The sequence below is a fragment of the Desmodus rotundus genome, chromosome 11, assembly GCF_022682495.2.
Source record: "Desmodus rotundus isolate HL8 chromosome 11, HLdesRot8A.1, whole genome shotgun sequence".
Classification (NCBI taxonomy): domain Eukaryota; kingdom Metazoa; phylum Chordata; class Mammalia; order Chiroptera; family Phyllostomidae; genus Desmodus; species Desmodus rotundus.
The window spans coordinates 62,619,249-62,640,546 of NC_071397.1; the positions used below are offsets into that span (position 1 = coordinate 62,619,249).

Here is a 21,298-nt window from a genome sequence, read left to right on the forward strand (position 1 = left end):
GTCACTTGCTATTTCACTCTCCCGATGTCTTTCAGTACACAGGGTTTTTACACTCAGTATGGTGGAATTTAACAATCCTTTTTTAAAATGTGAAAGCACAGGTTTTGAAATCATTTTCTACAATAAGATTGTAAATAAGGTCTTCTATATTATATCTTAGCTTTATTGTTTGCCTTATACTTTTAACCTATAATTGATGTGGAATTAATTTGTATGAATGGTGTGAGGCAGCAGTCAACTTTGTTATACATTATCTTAGCACCATTTAATGAAAAACTATTCCTACCCCGCTGTGGCACTTGTTCCCCACTTGTCTTACAGTGGCACTGTTGTCATAAATTTTTGTATTCTTTTACATCTATTTTGGGGCTCTACAGTATTCCATTGGTCTGTCTACCTTGAACTAATGACACACTATCTTAATGATGCTTTATAGTAAGTCTTGGTATCCAGTGGGGCAAGCTCTCCTACCTTCTTCTTCAAAAATGCCACTTATTCTTGGTCCTTTCTATTTCCATGTAAATATTTTTTTTGACTTTGAATTTTAGAATCAGATTATCAAGTTATACACACACACACCCTTACTGGAAATTTTATTGGAACTGTATTAAATCTCTAGATCATATTAGGGAGTACTGAATCTACACGACACTTCCTATTTATGAACATATTGCACCTCCCCAATTACTTCAGGTTTTTAAAAATAAATACCTGTCTCTTAATAATGTTTTATAGTTTTAAGAAGTCTTCTACATCCTTTGTTAGATATATTGGTATATATGTGATTATTTTTTGACAATGCTGGAAATGCATATACTGTACTTTGTATCTCTTTATCATAGATGCAAAGAATGAATTGACTTTTGAACACTGACCCTATATCCAGATATTTTCCTAATCTTTACTAACTTATCTATAATTATTTTGGATTTTTAAAATGTACATAACCTGTATTTGAATAATAATTTCTTCCTTTCCAATCTTTTTTTTTAATCACTACCCGAACCTTTAACAATGTGAAATAGAGGTAACAATAATAAGCACTCTTGTCTTTTTCCTGAACCAAATGAAAAGTCTTCAACATTTCACAACATGTCTGCTACTGGGATTTTATTCTTATTGTTGCTTTATTTTGTAGATGCCTTTTAAAAAAATGTTTATTTATTTTTAGAGAGGGGGGAGGGAGAAGGAGGAGGAGAGAAACACTAATGTGTGGTTGCCTCTCACAAGCCCCACCACCAGGGACCTGGCCCGCAACCCAGGCATGTGCCCTGACTGGGAATTGAACCAGTGACCCTTTGGTTTGCAGGCCCCCGCTCAGTCCACTGAGCCATACCAGCCAGGGCTTGTGTAGTAATTTTTAAATAATTGTTCATTGTTACCCATAGGTATTGTCCACTTTATGCAACCTTAAGTGCCTCAGGACCTATAGATTTAAAATGGCCACAAATTCTTTGCAACTCTTTAATACCTTATCTCTATACTCCTTGAATATGGGTTGATTTTGTGGTTTGTTTTGGTAATATTATCTGATGGAAGTGACACTGTATCACTTCCAAGTCTAGGCCTCAAAAACAACTTCAGTTCCTTCAACTGCTCTCTTAGGACCCTTCCACAGACTAGCTCAGATGGCATCCTGGAGATACAGTGTCCAGTCAACATCCAGAACAAACTGCCAGACACATGAATGAGTTCCTCTTGGATTATTCAGCACCAGCCAAGACAGCTGGAGCCACGTGAGTAGCCTTGAGAAGATAAGCAGATGTTGGGCTCGGCTGATCCCAGCCCAAAATGCTGGCCTACAGAATCATAAACAAGTAAAATGGTAGTTTTCCACCACTCAGATTTGGCGTGGTTTATTATCCTGTGAGAGAGAAGATACAGCACAAACCCCCCCCTTCTAAAGAAATGAAATTATTTTTGCATAAAGTAAAACTAAGGAGTTGTATTATTTTTTACCTTCAATTAAATCAAACCTGCCAATCTGTTATAACTGATGGTTTGGTATTTGATCGAAAAGCAGCCACATGAGACATAAAACAAAACAAAACAAAAACCCCAAACCCCCTATCACCTATAAAATGACGCAGCACAAAATCCTGCCCCAATGGACAACTCCATGGAAGATAGTGACAAACTGAAATCCTTTACTAGGTGAAATGAGTGCAATACAGACACTGAAATCCTGGTCACTAAACCTGCTACTGCATCATGAACAACCTGATGTAAATCTGATAGTCCTTATCCAGAAGCACTAGGACCCGGGGGGCCGTACGTCCACCTGGCCTCCTTCCCTACTCCGGAGGACTACTCTGGAGTGAACCTCCACTGCCGAAGGAAATCTGGGCATTTCTTATCTTTACAATCTGAATGGTTTGTAAACATTTACAGACCATTTCTAAATAATCTCATTTGAGAAGGAACATGGCATAGTGGACAGAGCACAGCCTTTGGGTCAGGGAGACCTAAGTTCAATAATGCTGTGTGTGCTCATTAAGAGTTATTTTAAGGGTTAGAAATAGCATTCACACATAGCAAGTAATAAATTCTTAATTAATAAAAGATATATTAAGAAACTTGATGTTAACAGTTGGCTTTTCTTATGTAACAAACGGCCTTAAAAATTAGTAGCTTAAAATAACCAATTCTGAGTCAGCAACTAGGGTAGGCTCAGCTGGGCAGTTCTACTGGTCGCGGCCAGCCTCACCCATGTGCCCATGGACAGCTGCCAGGAAGACAGGACTGGCTGGTCTAAGATGGCTCAGCTGGGGTGGCTTCTCTCTTTCCTAAATGATCTTCCATCATCTACCTGGCTAGCCTAGACTAGATTACATGTGGGATCATGTAAGGTTAGTTAAGACCCAGTACGGAAACTCACAAAACATTACTTCCACCAAGTTTATTGCCTAAAGCACATTACAAGGCAAGCTAGTCTTAAAGGATAGAGGAACAGCATCAAGGAGGTGTTTACTGTGGTCATTTTTTGCAAATCACCACAGATGTACATATTTGATATTGTGTTAAGGTCTTTTAGGAAAATGTAACTCTCACTAAGTGCTAGGTACTTTGCTAAATGCTATATACGTGTAGATGTGTACGTTTTTGTGTATTTAATCATTACATGAAATCATTACAAAAAGTACTTAGAAAACTAGGCTATTCCTATTTTACATGTGGGGAAATTAAAGTTCAGGGAGCTAGTAACTAGTCCAAAATACTATTATATAAATAGCAGAGTCAAAATTGACAATCAGGTTTTCTAGGTCTGGTCCTATCTAGCTCAATGTTTTTTCCACTGCACCATCCTAAGCTATTAAGAATATGGATCGCAAGATCCTAGTGGTCCTATAACGTAGTGGTTCCATAACGTAGCCTCTAAATAATGTCACATAACAAAACATTTTATCTCATAATCTGAGATTTAAGTTTTACAATCTGTATTAGCCTAACTTTAAAGAAGCAGTTTACATGGCACAGGAGTTATCCTATTTCAGTTTGTTTCTGGGAAACTTCATTTTTCTTTCAAAGAGAAGAATTCAGGCCCTGGAGAATACCTAAGGCTCCACCCCTTACTACATATGTAACAGGTGCCCGAGACAAAGAAATATGGCCCAAATTAAAGAACGGATCAGAACTCTAGAAAAAGAACTAAGTGAAGAAGAGATAACCAACCCATCAGATGCAGAGTTCAAAACACTGGTAATCAGGATGCTCACAGAAATGGTTGAGTATGGTTGCAAAATAGAGGAAGAAGAGAAGGCTATGAAAAGTGAAATAGAGAAAAATGCACAGGGAAACAACAGTGACGGGAAGGAAACCAGGACTCAAATCAATGGTTTGGAGTAGACTGAAGAAATAAGCATGCAACCAGAACAGAATGAAGAAACCAGAATTCGAAAAAATGAGGAGAGGCTTAGGAACCTCCAGGACACCTTTAAATGTTCCAACATCTGAATCACAGGGGTGTCAGAAGGAGAAGAGGGAGAGCAAGAAATTGAAAACTTATTTGAACAAATAATGAAGGAGAATTTCCCCAATTGCACAAAGGGAACAGACTTCCAAGAAGCCCAGGAAGCTCAGAGAGTCCCAAAGACGTTGGACCCAAGGAAGCACACACCAAGGCACATCATAATTACATTAGCCAAGATTAAACACAAGGACAGAATCTTAAAAGCATCAAGAGAAAAGGAGACACTTACCTACGAAGCAGTTCCCATAAGACTGTCCTGATTTCTCCAAAGAAACCTTGCAGGCAAGAAGAGACTGGAAGGAAGTATTCGAAGTCATGAAAGGCAAGGACCTACATCCAAGATTAATCCATCCAGCAAAGCTACCATTTAGAATGGAAGGGCAGATAAAGTGCTTCCCAGATAAGGTCAAGTTAAAGGAGTTCATCATCACCAAGCCCTTATTATATGCAATGTTAAAGGGACTTATCTAAGAAAAAGAAGATTAAAACTAGAAACAGTAAACTGACAATAAACTCAACTATCAACAACTGAACCTAAAAAACAAAAACAAAAACTAAGCAAACAACTAGAACAGGAACAGAATCACGGAAATGGAGATCACATGGGGGTTCATCAGCGGGAATGAGGGGGGAGAGAATGAGGGAAAAGGTATTGGGAATAAGAAGCATAATAGGTAGGTACAAAATAGACAGGGGGAGGTTAAGAATAGTATAGGAAATGGACAAGCCAAAGAACTTATATGTATGACCCATGGACATGAACGAAGTGGGGGAATGCAGGTGGGGGGTGCAGGGCAGAGGATAATAAAGGGGGGGGGGAAATGGGACAACTGTAATAGCATAATAAAAACAAATAAAAAATTCATTAAGCAAATTTCTACTGAATGCCTATTGCCTATGCCAGTCACTGTATTAAATACTGAAGATACATCATGATATCTGCTCTCATAAACATTAAATTTTTTCCCCATATTAAGATGCCCTCCTTAAAATGTCTTGGGTCTACTATTACAATGGAAGTATATTCTGTTTTACATTCAAACCCTGCAAGAGTAAGTACAAGTTCAACAAACTGAGTCACCTATTAGCAGATATTCACAAATATGCATTTAATTACTGAAATCAGAGCCTATCAATCATTCTTGACACCTCCCTCTACTCATCATCCACATCTTTCGTTCCACTTGGTTGATCCTACCTTCAAAGTATATAGCTACTCCACCCACTACTCTCCAACTCCTTTGACTTTACCTTGGATCAAGCCACCATCATCTCTTGCTCAGACAGGAACTGACACCCATTTGGCCTCCCTGCATCCATTCTTGCCTTTTAGAGGAACCAGTGATGTTGTTAAATGAGTATGATCACACACTTTCTCCTGCTTAAAACCCTTCACAGTAGCTTTCTATTCCAAGTGTAATCCCTTCACTGCAGCCTCTAAGACCTTGTTTACCTTTCAGTCCTTCCCGTGAGCCCGTCCTCTGTTGCTCCAGTCACACTGCCCTCTTTCCCATCACACCAAGCTCTTTATTGCTGTAGGACCATTGTATGCACTGTTTCCTTTTCTTAAAATTTTTATTTAATCTTTATTGTATGTTTTTCCATTACCATTTAGTCCCCTTATATCCCCCTCACCTCAGCAATCACCACGCTGGTGTCCACGTCCATCAGTCCTTTTTGCTCCATCTCTCCACCCCTTCACCCCCCACCCAACCACTAGCTGTTATCCTGGCTCTCCATCTATGAGTCTTTCCCCATTTTCCTCGTTAGGTCAGTTTGTTCATTAGATTCCAAATATGAGTGAAATCATATGGTACTTGTCTTTCTCTGACTGGCTTATTTCACTTAGCATAATGTCCTCCAGGTCCAACCATACTGTTGCACAGGGTAAAACTGCCTTCTTTTTTAAGGCCAAGCAGTATTCCATTGTGTAAATGGCCCATAGTTACTCTTTCCACTCATCTACTGATGGACACTCAGGATGCTTCCGTATCTTGTCAATTGTAAATAACGCTGTAATGAACATAGGGGTGCTTATGTTCTTTCGAATTAGTGTATTGAGTTCCTTCGGCTACAATCCTAGAAGCGGGATCATGGGGTCAAAGACAGATCCATTTTTAAAGTTTTTGAGGTATTTCCATACTGTTTTCCACAGTGGCTGCACCAGTCTGCATTCCCACGAACAGTTTAAAAGGGTTCCCCTTTCTCCACATCCTCGCCAGCACTCGGTGGTTGTTGATGTACTGATGGTAGCCATTCTGACAGGTGTGAGATGGTATCTCACTGCGGTTTTAATTTGCATTTCTCTGGTGATTAGTGATGTTGAGCATCTTTTTCATATGCCTATTGCCCATCTGTATGTCCTCTTTGGAGAAGTGTCTATTCAGGTCCTTTGTCCATTTTTTAATTGGGTTGTTTGTCCTTGTTATCCTATTATATTGTCCATTTTTTGTTTCCTTCATAGTATGCTTTCAATTTATAAGTACGTATTTACTTGTCTCTTCTATCTTTCTTATTAGGCTGTAAGTTCCATGAGAGTATAAACTGTTTCATTCATTACTGTCCCAACATTTAGCAATACTGCTTGCAACATAGTAAGTGTTCAATAAATACTTTTCAAAATAATCAGTTTTACTTTTTGTATGGTACCATATTGGTCTATTCTCCAACAACAGCAGAGAATGAAAGAAGGATGAACAAAACTAAGTTTATCACAGGGAATGAAAATGAAAAGGCCTCCAGGGTCAACACCCAACATGAAAATGAAATATTACCTAAAAATCAATACCTGTGGAGACAACTGTATTCAAGCGTCAATTAAAAAAAAAAGAGTACTTCTTAACATTAGATTATTAATTATCTGACAAATAAAACTTAGTTCTTATGTGCCTGGAGTACCTAGGGTTAGTAGTTTGCTACTTGGAAACACAGAGATAATCATATTGCTGCTAGTGTGACTTTTCACAATACACTTTTCCCCCCTCACTGCTTCTATTTCTCTATAGGAAAAATACCATGTTGAAATATACAGAAATGGAATTTATACACTAATTTCTAAATACAGTACAGTGTAGTTCCAAAGACACAATTATACTGTTTCTGGCATAAAAGAAATAACTGTATTAAAGGATTTTTAAGTAATGATGTCTGCAGAGAGAATTTCTAAGGTCAGTTATTTTACTGTAGAATAACATGTCTGTGTGGCATATAATTAGTTTATTAATCTAAACTTACGTAGCTCACTAATTTAAAAAATTTTATTGGTAGTAGTTAGCATCAAATGAAGTGTTTCCCCAACTATATTCAGAAACAACACACCTGTCTTTTAATATTGTGAAATAACATTTATTGCTATGTTACATATTCAACATGTTTCTTGAAGAACACTTGAAAAACACATGAAAATAAAAATCATGCCAAATCCCAGCAACCAAAGAGACTACCAGTTAATATTTTATTAGGCAAATAACTATATTTTAGATCAACTACTGGATTATGTAGATACAGTCTTAAAGAAAACCTAATTCTCTGAACATATTAGGTACCTACCATCCAATTATAGACTAATGTTCATGCTGTTCTCTCCTGAAAGAGTGAACCCAATGGTGGTCAGTGTTATTAGTTAAAAAGTTCCCCCTTTAGTGGAACATTCACAGATTACTTTGTCCCTTCTCTTATACTACTTGTATGTCACTTACATTACAGTGCCTCATCGTGAGCCAAAACCTGTCTTATTTCCCTCACTAGGATCTGAGATGATGATTTGGGCATTTTCCAGGCCTCCCACAATTTTATACCTCCCACACTGTATACAGAAACTTCAGGTCAATTCAGTAATATATTTTTACACCTATTACCCGTAAGTCATTAAGCTAGAAGACACAGAAATGAGCAGTAAGTTTCCATTTCTGCCCTCATGTAGCTTATAATCTTTTAGAAGAAAAGAGACATTATTTAGTGTAAATGACTCTAAGTCCAAAAACCCTTTTCTGAAACCCTCGGGGACAAATACATTTCAGAGTTTACAATTTCTCAGATTTTAGAAAAGTAATATATATATGTACTACTGTATATTTAGTAACCTACTCAGCAAGATCTAGGTTAGCACCCTGTAATCAAACATTATTTCTATAGTGAAACGTATGAATATTTATACTTACTAAGCATTAATAAAGACTATAAATAGTCTCGCATCGGTTCAAGTCAGATTTTATCACTGTATTGGTTTCCAACTGTTGCTGTTAACAAATTACCACAACTCAGTGGCTTACACATGAATTTATCTTACAGTTCTGGAAGTCATACGCCTCACGAGAGTAAGGCCAAGGTATCTACACACCAAGGTATCTACACACCTAGGGTACTTTCTAGAGGACCTATGGGAGAATCTGTTCTTTTCCTTTTCTCGCTTCTAGCGGCTGTTCGCATTCCCATGCTCCTGGCCTTTCATCTTCAGAGCCATTAATCCATCACTCAGACCTATGCTTCTGCCTTCATATCCCCTCTGACTCTCTTGCCTCCCTTTTTCCCATATAGGACCCTTGTGATTGCACTGAGCACATCTGGATAATCCAGGCTAACCTCCCCACCTCAAGATTCTTAATTTAATCACATCTGCAAAGTCCCTTTTGCCAAGAAAGGTAACATTCACAGGTTCCAGGGATTAAGAAATGGACGGGGAGTAGAGGAAGACATCATTCTGCCCACTGGAGCCGTCAAATGAGGTTAAAATAAACGAAAACAACTTTGGAGTCATATCCAGGTGGCTATGACTCCAAAGTTCAAATGAGTATGAGCCCATAGTGACATAATGTCAAATTCTTAATCTGAAAGCTGGACAAATTAGTTAGTAAATTAACCAGATTAATTAATTCTAATACATTAATACTAAAATTATCAGATAGATACTCTAAAGCAAACACTAAAACTTCACTAGTCACAGCTATTAAGCCAACAAAGGAGACAAAATGGAATCATTAAAAAGAAACCTACTAAATCTAAAACAAAGGAAATAAAAGGGATTGATGAACATTAAGGCAAAAAGAAAACAAGTAGCAAAATGATAGATTTAAACCCTACTATATCAGTAATCACATTAATCATAAAGGACCTGAACATGCCAATTAAAAGGAATATTGTAAACAATTTATGCCAACGAATTAAACATGAATGAAATGGACAAATTCCATTAAAGACACAACTGCTAAAGCTTACTCAAGAAGAAATACATTGTCCCTTGAAAAAGAAAAACAATGTTGGAAAATATATACCACCTGACTTCAGTACTCATTATAAAGCTATATTATTCAAGGTAGTATGGTATTCTTGTGAAGACAGACAAATAAATAGTCAGTGGAACAGACGGAAGTGTCCAGAAGTTGACACAGGTGCAAAAACAATTGAATAGAAAAATGGTATTTTCTTACAGTGCTACAACAATTGAGTATCTATATTTTTTTTAAAAAAACAACTTTGATCCTTACCTCAAACCATGCACAAGTGGGTCAGAGAACTAAATGGAGAATATAAAACTTCTAGCAGAAAACTGATAATCTTATCCAAGGTAAGGCAAAAATTTCTTAGCTGTAACACCAAAAGCACAACCCGTAAAAGAAAAAACTGTTAAACTGGAATTCAACAAAATTAAGAACTCCTGGTTAAGGGAGTGAAAAGACAATCTACAGGTTGAGAGAAAATATTTGCAAATCACCCATATGATAAAACACATATATGTAAAATAAAGAACCCTTAGAATTAGAAAAGAAACAACCTATTACATAACGATCAAAGATTTGAACCCATACTTCACAAAAGAAAATACACAAATGGCATTCGAAAAGGTGATTGACATCATTAGTCTTTAGGGAAATACAAATGAAAGCCACAATGAGATACCACTACAAACCTACAGTAACAGCTAGAATTAGAATTGCGAGGATGTGGAACAAATGAACTCGTACCTTGCCTGTAGAAATACAAAATGACAGCACCACTTTATAACACTTCGGTGCTTTCTTATGAAGTTAAACACACGCCTACTGTATGACCTAGCCATTCCACTTCTAGGTATTTACTGAGGCAAAATAAAAGCACGTGTCCAAAAATGGACTTGTACATGAATGCTCACAGCAACTGTATGTGCAGTAGCCAAAACCTAAAACCACCCAAATGTCCACATCAACAGACGAATGAATAACAAATTGTTAGCCACTGGAATATTATTCATACAATGGAATGGTATTCAGCAAGAAAATGAATTAATGAAGTATGGAACAACATGGGTAAATTAAAATCATTATGCTGAGTGAAAGAAGCCAAACAAAAAAAAGAGTATATACTGTATGATTCCATATTAAGTTCTAAAAATGCTAACTAACCCATAGTGACAGAAAGTAGATTAGTGCTTGCCTAGAATGGCGGTTGGAGCTGCTGGAAGGAGTAGGAAGAGGTAGGATACAGGGAACACAAAGAAAGAGTATGAAATTGTGGGGAGGAGGGTGTTCATTATCTTGGTTGATCTGATGGTCTCATAATAAATCCGTAAATCAAAACTGATCCAACTGTACAATTTATCATTTGGCAATTATATTTCAATAAAGTTCTCAAAAACCTATTTAATCAAATAGAATGAACTATTTATTCTGTTACAGTTATCATGCTAAAAATGCTTATTATTTTCTCCCAGCTATTACCAACAATACATGATTTAAATTTATAATAGTAATATAAGCCATCAACTTCAAATGTGCAAGAGGGTATGGTTTTTCAACAATATCTCTAGAAACATGTATGCAAAAAATCTTGAAGACTAATGGATTAAAACAGTGCAAGTTTAGACAAACTCAGGTAGATCAGTGAATTTTACTATCTTCTATCAATATATTACAATCCTATTCTTGACTTGAAAATAAATGTAGTTATTGCAATGAAAACCTAGTGTGTGGCTTTATCAATCCCCATCCCATCACTAAAAATAATCTACAACTATAAAATAGTAGATGGGTTAGGTTACTAGGCATTTATATTTGCCTATGTCAAAGTCAAATATTTCTGCAGAGAAACCATTTCACATGGTGGCAAAGTTCCAAACGAGTTCCCAAACCCTATTTAAGCAGCAGGGATTAATTATCCCTTCTTTCTTCTGCATCACTGTTTTCCTGCCACTGGATCACTGCCATCAGCATAGACACACACTATAATTTTATCCATTTTAAAAACACAAAACATCAACAACAAAAGCAAACCTCTCCTCATCCCACTTCTCCCCCCTGCCACCGCCATCCCAACACACACTCTGCCTGCTCTGCTCTTTATGGCACAATTCCTTGAATGAGTTCTCTGATTTCTCTCCTCCAACTCTCACTTAAATCTGTCCCATTCAGGCTTTCATTTCCAGCGCTATATACCAAACCACCTCACCACGGTCAGTTACTGCTGTATCAAGTAGTTTAACTGTCAGGCCTCTTCTCTTAATCTCTTAACAGCATCTGACACAGTTAGTTAGTTGTTCACTCCTTCAAATCACTTCCTTAATTTGGCTTTCAGAAGACTTCAAATTCCTGGCGTTCCTCCTTCTTATGTTCTTTACCTCTAAATCTTAGAGTATTCTAAGACTTAGTGCTTGGACCTTTTAAAAAATTTTTATCCATATTCACTTCATTAATGATTTCATATTAAGTTTTCTTAAAATGAGATATCCATCTACATCTAACTTAACGAACTTCTATGGTTCTCTATTATCCTTAAATAAAGTCAATTATAGATAATCCTACCATTATTTGGGGAGGCAGCTGCAGATAAAAAACAGATTCAAATAGAAAGAAGAGTTAAAAAGAAAATTTAGTGAAAATTTTCAACAGACATCACCATCTTTAAGTTCAATATTCCTAGTATAGGGAGTCACTTAAAAATTAAAAATAATAAAGCTAAACTGATAAATACCAAAATAAATAGTTTTTATTCCACTCATTTATTGCATTAAAAACATTCAAATACCACACTAAATATTTCATTTAAATATATACCGGAGCCTTAACTATGGTTCTGGTCCCATGGCACTATAACACTAATATCTTATATTAGTATAGACTTGATTCAAAAGTTTTATAGCAATCACCTCATTTTACCCTAAAAAAAGACTCCATAAGGATATTACAGAAAATACTACTTTAACCCGCAGTTTCATGACTTCTCACATGATTGGCTTTTAATAAGCAAATTTAATGAATTTAAAAGTAACTGAAAAACTCTTAAACCTATCCCTACTATGAGAAATATATTTTAAAATTCATGTTTAACTGATGACAGGTCATTAATGTCATCTTTCTGTCCTTAAAAAGAAATTCACGTTTTCTTTTTAATGCTAATGAATGAAACTAAGTCCTTTACATACACATCCTTTAAGAGATATACTCTATTTCAGTTATTTCCATGACTAGACTGACAATGAAAATGATGCTTCTTTATGGTATTAACACTGATGGGGTACACGGCTTTTGGCTGCCTATCACAATGAAAGACTTATTTTTGCAAGTAAGGAGAATACATTTATAATTAAGCACTCACTAATGCGTAACCCCTTTCTTCCCTCCAAGATTCCTGCCTCAAATGATGTGGCCTGTACTGCATACTAACCCCAGTGTTAGAAGCATGTGGACTAGTGCAAGGCTTTCAAAAGTGTACCCGACTTCTCCTGAGGGTTCCCACTGTCAGTACTTCCAGTCCTGAAGACTGAGGAGTAGCACCTTCCCTTCTACTACTAAGCACATCAAGTATCTGTTAAAAAGTTCTGCCTCTAAGAACTCCACCTCTAAAATGTCCCCTTCAGAACTAATCTTCTATCCAACCAATCCAACTTCTCATTATGAAATTTCTTTGTCCTTATCAAGTTCCTTTATGTAATCCTTTTATGCCCCTCTATTTTCAAAACCATCGACATCTTTTTGCCTTTGCTTCCCTTCATATTCCTCTTCAAAGGAGAACTGCCCCAAAGCTCACCGCTGGTGCCAACAGAGCAGTCAAATCAGAATGCACCACATTATATATTCTCTGAGCACACGTTCTGCATCCTCTCCTGGCTCTCCTTAATTCCCACTCTGTAAATACAAAGCCAGAAGTCGACAGTTTTGTTATATCCCAGTTCTTTCTATTTTCTATTTATGCATAAATCCTTCTATTTCCAGAATTTTCAACTGTCACCTCTGTATTACTTACACAAACAACCCTAACTAACATCCTTGTAAACATTTAGTCCTGTGCTATCAGTCTGCCAGACAGCCACACGGCACTGTGTCATTAACCCAGAGTCAACACATCCAAAATCAAATTCATCATCCAAGACTCCCCAGTCTTTCCCAAAAGAAAATGGACCCATTCTTTGGACTTGTCTATTCCTAGTGACAACAATGTATCAGTTATTACCACCATAACAAAAGCCCTCCTTTAAAAACCTAAAAAGTCTAGACCCTGGTTGCATAACTCAGTTGGTTAGAGCACGGTCCCCAGAGGCCAAGGTTTCACTCCAATCTTGTCGGGGCACATACAAGAAGCAACCAATGAATGGATAAATAGTGGAATAACAAATCAACGTCTGCCTGTCTGTCTGTCTCTCTCCCCTCCTCTCTAAACAATCAATTAAAAAAAAAATCCTAAAGGTCATCTACTTCAACGTCCTCATTTTATAATTCAGAAAACCAGAAACCCTGCTTGGGAAGTAAAATGACTTGTCCAACATCACACAGAAGAGCCTAGCTCCTCCCAATTTCTCTCACTCTCTGACCATTGCCCCAGAAGATGTAAGGCTGTAGCACTGACTGAAGAAGATCCCCCTCTTCTCCACGTCCAGTGCATGTCGCAGGCCAAGTTCCTAATAATGTTGTCGTGTCTAACACAAGAGAAACGTGTTCCTAGCATTTCAAGATGGATTCCGAATTGATTTTCCCATAGAAATATTGTTTTACCAGTATTACAGATATTTTCAATGTTATATTTATACTAATTATTAATGTAAATTTTAAATTCTCTAATATTATTATTAGCTTAATTTTCTAATTACAATATATTATGGGTTAACTTGGTGGGCTGTTTGTGAATGTAACCACTAAACTTCTTGTTTATGAGAAAGTTAGTTACAAGTTCTAAACCATTTTATAAGTTTTAAAGTATAATCAGTCCTATCCTGTTAGGAACTATCAATAAATAGACTCAAAATTATAAACTGAATGTGATAAACTAAAAACATTTTAGAAAAAGCTTCATTTCATACAAAGCTCTACCTTGATTATTTTTAAAGTTAGGTATTTTGGCACATTTAGCCTATGACATAATTTACATACATCTATTTGTTGATATTTCACTGGAAAATGAAAGTCAAAAAGAATCAAACACATTTTTATACTCATTTAGGAAAACAAAGAAAGTGTACATTTTCATGAAGTAAGCAACATGAGGTGAGAAGAAAATTATTATTGTTTCATAAATAAAGGGTTGACAATGTATACATTATGTAGGTCTAGTGCTAGTTCCAAATATGTAAAGGAATTACACATCTGAACAGATAAATGAAATTCGAAGAACCCCCAAACACATTTTTATCTTGAGATAAAGCTGTATATGTCATGAAAAAAATGTTTGATAAATCTACTTTTTAAAATTTCTACTCAGTACATTACATCAATAGACATTCTTTACTCATTCATTTTATTTGTCCAACAATAACAAAACCGAGCCCCTACTACTTGCTACACACTATGCTAATAACTTCGGATTTATGATAGTAAGCATCAAGTCAGTTTCTGTCCTGAGGAAGCCTAAAAAAAAAAAAAAACCCCAAGCAAACAAACAAAAAACCCCCTTGAGTGAACTCTATGTACCCAAGTGATAACGACAGCTGCATTTCAGTTTACTTTAAAAAATGTAATCAAATTAATTCTCCAAAGAAACCCAGTACAATAGTAATTTTAAAGACATCAAATAGTCTTACCTATGTTAGGTGTCCTCACAAATCAAAAGCACTGTTTTAGTAGAAGTTCTAATAATATACTTTAATAGTGGTTTTGCTATGAAAATCAACTGAGTTAATCCTCCAATAAGGAAATGAAAAGCTACTATCTACTGTGATGATGAAAGTCAAGCATTTGGAAATGGTACCTTAGACTATTCTGAAGATAAAGCAAAATAAATACAGTATTATGCAATAGTCACACATTGCTTCTGAATATACTTACAAACCTGAATAATAAAGTAGCTCCATATCATATCTTACAAATGATCACAACTATGTATTTTGGATTTTGTCAGCTACCAGTTTTTTTAATGAAGGCCTCAATGTTTTCTGGAGATTTTACTATTCACAAACTTAAATCAATATTCTACTATTACCAAGTCCTATAACTTTTCCCATCAATACTAAATATACCTATGTTTAGATATTACATACAGATATTAACTATAATACCTATTAAATTATTAAAAACTCTTGATGGATGAGAAACATTCCTGAATTTGGGGCCATACCGTTTCAAAGCAAAATTCAGTGTAAATCGGCCATTCTAAAAGGCCATTTTTTCATTGTATTTTACACTGAAACATTTTTCATCATTCATCTGCTAAAACGTTTAGAAAATCTTTAAAAGCATTATAAAAACATCTTTACCAAATTTATGCATTCTACTTAGTGGAGTAAGTGGGTATTTTATCACCATTTACATATAAGGAAACCAAGGCACAAAGGTGTCCATTTCGTAAATTTCAAGGTCATTTCCTAACCAAGCAACTGACCCTACTCCATCAAATTAATTATATTATATGTGCGCCACTTCCAAGGGCCATAAAACAATTACTGTATCTTAAAACAACTGCCTCTGCAATGCCTATGTGCATTCCGTTTCATCAAGAGGGTTGTGGCTACAAGCTTCAACCAGAAAAGCTAGACAGGGAGGACTACATAAACAAAAAGAAAACACTTTTGGTAATGAATCATTTATTTTAAATTAGTAAGATGTAAACAATTTTTAACATAATAGCAAGTAACCAACGGCTGTTTCTTCTGTTTTCAAAAAATAATTCACCTTGTAGGTAGATCATGTAAACTGGAGCTTACTCATCCTTGCAGACAGAAGTTAGAAATGAGAAAAATTATATAAGTAATCCAATTCATGATACTCCAAAAAAAAAGAGCTGAATAAAAAATAAAATTTAGATAAATTAGGAAATGATCATTATGGTAGTTAAAACTCCATCTTAAATATTAAATGCTTCCTTCCTTTCGTAAATGAAGGCTATAATGAGCAATTAAATATTGCTACTAGACAATAAGTACAAAACTTTCCTTATTGAAAACTTGAGAAATTTTATCTCAGGTACTTCATTCAAAAATTCGACACAAATATACTTTTCCTAACTTAGAAACTTAGAGCAGGAGAAAAACTACTCCTAAGAGTTCAAAGATTGAAACTGCATTTGTCATTATAGTATACTAGTACTATCAACAATTAGAAAAATGAAAGTTACCTATCTACCACACAAATTAAATTTAAGAACATTAAGACGACTTGATTAACCAATAAATCAATTACATTAATGGACAGAGATAAAACTTAGCTAATAGGTGAATCTAACACCAAATAAAAAAATTAGAATATAATCCAAGGATAGGATTAGACCCAGTCGTATTAAAGTATCCGGTCTAGCTGGGGATTAGTTAATTAATCGGCTTTAGGACAGGTTGTAAATGTTCAGGTCAGATGTGCTTTCTTTTCATCATTATTCCAGTTCATCATCCGCAAGTGCAAGGGAAGGCGTCAGAGTACCGAAGCTAGGGGGCATGCTGTAGCAAGGGGAAAAGAAAAATGGAAAGGTGCAATGGATGCTGCATACTTGAATAATTATCTGGGTGGCACAATGGGCGAGTCCTGCCGACATCGGAGCCCAGTGAGCGGCCCCCTAACTCTCCTCGAGGCAACCCTCGTTAACAGGCATCGGAGGCGACCTCGCCGCTTCTCCTCGCTCTCTGAGCGAAGAAAGGGATCCCACCACTCGCTTTACCGTTAGGTCTTCTTTAGGCAGAGACGCGCGGTGCAAACACGCAAACGCACAAGCCTCCTCCTTTACAGAGCCCCGGGCACGTAGCGCGAGCATGGTCTTCTCCGCCAGCGGGTGCTGCAGCCTCCCCCAGAGCCGGGAGGCACGGGGGCAAGCCGTGGGTGCAAGGCAGGGTCGCTCAGGCGGTGGCACCTCAGGTGAGACCTGCAGTCTCTCCGCCTAGAGCAGCCTCGGGCCGGCCCCTGCCACCGAGACCCCGACTCGCCTGCCCGCCGGCCCCTCCATCGGCGCCCAGCCCGGCTAGCGGGTGGGCGGCAGATCAGGATCCCCCGAGTGGGGGTGGGGGCCGTTGCGGGGGAGGCGCGCCCATCCCCGTAACCTTTGCCGGGCTGGAGCTCCGCACATAGCTCTCTGTTGTGGCCAGTGTGGAAGAGTTCCTCCCCAACAACCTCCACCCCTCCAAAAAAAATAATCCAAAAAGCCAATTCCTGAGAGACTCGCGCTCACCGAGAAATCTTGGGGGGCTCTTACTTTACCCCTTCTTCATGCTTCGGCGGCAGCCGCCGGTATTCTTCAGCTCCCGGGACTCCCCCTAGAGCCTCCAGGAAAGTCAATCTCCCTGGTGGAATCCGCTCGGAGCAGCTTCCGACGCACCGGGCCACGGGGAACGCTGCCTACGGCACCCACCGATCGCCGGACCCACAGTGTGCTCGACGCACGAGCGAACAACACCGAGAGCCGCCGCCGCCGCCCCCTAGCCGCCCCCTCGTCGCAAGCACCTCTCCACAACCGGGCGCAGGGACCCGCGCCTAAAGCAGGGGGGACCGCTGGACTCTCGCCACCTAATCTCCCATCCTTCCTACGAGTTATTCCCCAACAGTCAGAGTCTTCCAACTGAAGACTGTTCGTTTTCCTCTCCAGCCTCCAGTGCCTAGATGCAGCCGTGGTGGGAAACTCAGCCTCCGCCCACTCACCCATCAGTGGGGCTGAATATCAATCTCCCCCCGCCATCCTGAGGTTTTATGGTATTGCCCAATCCTCAGTTTGGGGGTGGGGGACGGAGAGCACAGTGCTTGGCCAGGGAATGAGGGAAAGTGATAGCCAATTGAATGAACCTCCATTCAGGGGCGGAGTTAAAGAGATGCCCGCCCGCCCCTCCCCGCCCCGCCCCGCCCCCTCCCTCCAAACTACACTTCCCATGTGCCTCTCACATCCCGTCGCGCTGCACGCCGGGAGTACAGAATCCCGAGGCCGCAAGGTATATTTGAACTTGTAGTCTTTAAGCTAGCCAAAAAGGTCCTAAAAGTTATAGCCTATTATAATTCTTTCTGTTTTCCAAGATAAATGCTTCCAAATTCTCAGTTTTGTTGTACGTATTTAAATACTGATTAATTTATTTACAATGTAATAAATTATGTCTTAGCAAGGGAAGTAAATATTGTGTGTCATGGCAATCTGTTAGGACCTGGGAGCCGCTTCTACTTCCGCCGGGGCCTGGTTTCCACTGTTGTGTTGCAGTCATGTCGGCTGCGATTGCATCTCTGGCTGCTTCCTATGGTTCAGGTTCGGGGTCCGAATCTGACTCGGACAGTGAAGGCGGACGGTGTCCGCTGCCAACCGCTGACTCCCTCATGCACTTGACTAAATCGCCTTCTGACAAGCCCTCTCTGGCAGTGGCGGTGGACTCGGCTCCGGAGGTGGCAGTTAAGGTAAGCACTTTTGCCTCTATTGCCGTGTGAGAATTGGATTCTGCTCCAAAATCTGGCAGTCGCTTGTCAGGCGCTGGTTACCTTTTCCTCAACGCTACGAAATAAGATGGTAATGCTTGGAACTCTTCATCTTCCCACATGCATCTTCCTTGGGAGAAGCCGGGAACTTGAAGTTCAGTACAGCGTTCCACTGCTCCCCGCCCTCGCCTCCCACCATCAGAAAGCAAGTGGGAAGAGGGAGTGAAAATGAATGGATTAGGATGAGGTATGGGTAGAGCAGGTGTAATCTCAAAACATAAGAAAGGCTAACTCAGGACTTCCCAAACTAGAGCATATGCCCTCACGGGAAGTGAGCAGACTGGCTTTGTTTTGTTTTTGAAGTTCGAACCAGATTGGGATCCCAGCTCCACCACTTGTATGAACTTGGCCAGGCTCTACAACCTCCTCTGTTTCCTACCTGTGCAATGGAGATAATTTTGAAAGCACCTATCCATATGAGTGGATTATTGTGTAGATTAAGCGGAATGATGTGGAATGATGTAAGTAAATCTTTAGCACAAAACCTGGTATCTAAGTGCAATAAATGTTAGCTCCTTTGGTCCTTACAAAGAGAAAAGGACTTGGGTTTAAGGAGTCAGTGATGCCAATTGAGAAAGGCGATACCGAGAGAAATTGTGTAATATGGGTAATTTGACAAGTATTTATTGAACACATGTTATTTGTCAGCAACTGTTCTAAGGGCTGAAGACACAGAGGCCAACACGCCAAACATTTTTGCCATTGTGGTGCACACTTTCTAGTGGAAGAGGTAGCTAATAAAATGCGAGCAAATAAAGTGGTTACAGATTGGATTGAGTATCGTGAAGGGAAAAAATAGAGTACTATGACAGGGAATAATGCAGGCGCAGAATTTCAATAGATTGATCAAGGTAGTACTCTGAAAAACAGCTTTGAAGAACAAGCCAGCCGTGTGCAAACTCTAAGACGAGTTTCCAGGCAAAGGAGACAGCAAGCCTTGAGACGGCAAAGAGTTTAATGTGTGTGAAGAACGGAGGAAAAGGTCAGTGTGTCTAGAGCCCGAGGAGAACATCCACCAATTGGTGTATGGGCCCGGCAGAGCCTAATGGGGGGTGATCAGAAGCTCAAGATGTGAAGGGAGGCAGTGTGCAAAAATTCCTTGTATTTAAGATGTTCTCAAGTCAGTGTGTGTATCACTTAAGTTTTGTACAGGTTTTTAGTGATCTATTGTATTTATGGTTTTTAAAATGATTTTATTTATTTTTAGAGAGAGGGAAGACAATAATAGCCTTCTAACTGGCCTTTCTACCTTCTCTTTTCTTGTCTCCCAGTTCCATACCACATTCTTCCCTTCACAGTGCACCCAGAGTGCTCTTTCTAATCACCTGCCTGCCCAAGGGCACTGTGTTGCCTCGTGGGTAATTTCTAAGTTCTTTTTTTAAAAAAAAATATTTTCTATGTTATTTTTTAGAGATTTTATTTATTTATTTTTAGAAAGAGGGGAAGGGAAGGAGAAAGAAAGGGAGAGAACTACCAATTGTGGTTGCCTCTTGAGTGCCCACCACTGGGGACCTGGCCTGCAACCCAAGCATGTGCCCTGACTGGGAATCAAACTGGTGACACTTTGGTTCACAGGCCCACACTCAATCCACTGAGCAACACCAGCCAGGGCTAATTTGTAAGTTCTTTATGTAACGTACGTGGCCTTCCATTTTCCCAAAAGCCTTATTTTCTTTTTACCTCTCAAGATTTTGCCCATACTAGTTTCTCTGCCTGGAAATCCTTTGCTTTGTGCCTTCCCCTCACCACTGCCCACCGCCCCCAACCAAACCTATTGTCCCCCAGTCTCCTACACGTTTCCTCCTCTGTCTCTGTTAGCACCTTTTCAGACACCCCTTGTAGCACTTGCCACATTACTGTGATTGTTAACCTTTTCCCCCCTTGGACTGTTGTAACCAGAGATTGTTGCATCTATTCACTTTTATATCTCCAATACCCAGTACACAAGATTAAGGGAAATATATTTGGTGAGAAAACGGAAGAGTAAGTGAAAAAGAAAGTCTTTGAAAAAGCATATACATTGAGAATCAATGTATATTGACTGGGTGGGGATGAGGGGATGTCTCTAGAACCCACTTAGTTCAATCACATAAGAAAATCCAGGAAAAGAGGTTGCATAAGATACCAGAGCTGGGGCTAGACCCCCCCAGTGACCTGGGTTCTATGATAATAGTAAAGGACACTAATCATCACTAGGTTGTGGACCAACACTTGCTTCTATGCAGAAAAAAGGGGGGAGGGAAGGCTTACACATAGTAAATGTAATGATAGAAAAACAACCAAGGCAGGAGATGTAAAGCATGCAAATCTACTCGTTTGTATTTAACTAATTGTATTGTGACTAATAGTAAGCATTTTGGCAGAGTATGAACTTAATGCATAAAAACATTGTGGATTAATGTTTTTAATTTATTTCCCTGAATATAGGGTTCAGTTCTCAAAGAGGTATACAGGAAGTTGTGTTCTGCAATGTATTACGATGAGTATTTTCTGGTTAAAA

The 21,298-nt window shown here is 38.7% G+C and overlaps 2 protein-coding genes across 4 annotated transcripts in view; one reads left to right on the forward strand and one right to left on the reverse strand.

Annotated features, from left to right (window-relative positions):
- WASF1 (WASP family member 1) overlaps nt 1-17,965 on the reverse strand; it is a 39,897-nt gene extending 21,932 nt beyond the window's left edge. For all 3 annotated transcript variants that reach the window (XM_045188676.2, XM_024552142.3, XM_045188675.2), the window contains exon 1: nt 17,519-17,965. The gene's annotated coding sequence lies outside the window, so the exon portion shown is untranslated. The remainder of the gene's footprint in view (nt 1-17,518) is intronic.
- Nucleotides 17,966-18,487: 522 nt separating this feature from the next.
- The window catches only part of CDC40 (cell division cycle 40), a 47,069-nt gene continuing 44,258 nt past the window's right edge, over nt 18,488-21,298 (forward strand). The window contains exon 1 of the mRNA XM_024551804.3: nt 18,488-18,720. Within this exon, the coding sequence (XP_024407572.1) occupies nt 18,532-18,720 (189 nt within the window). The 5' untranslated portion in view covers nt 18,488-18,531. The remainder of the gene's footprint in view (nt 18,721-21,298) is intronic.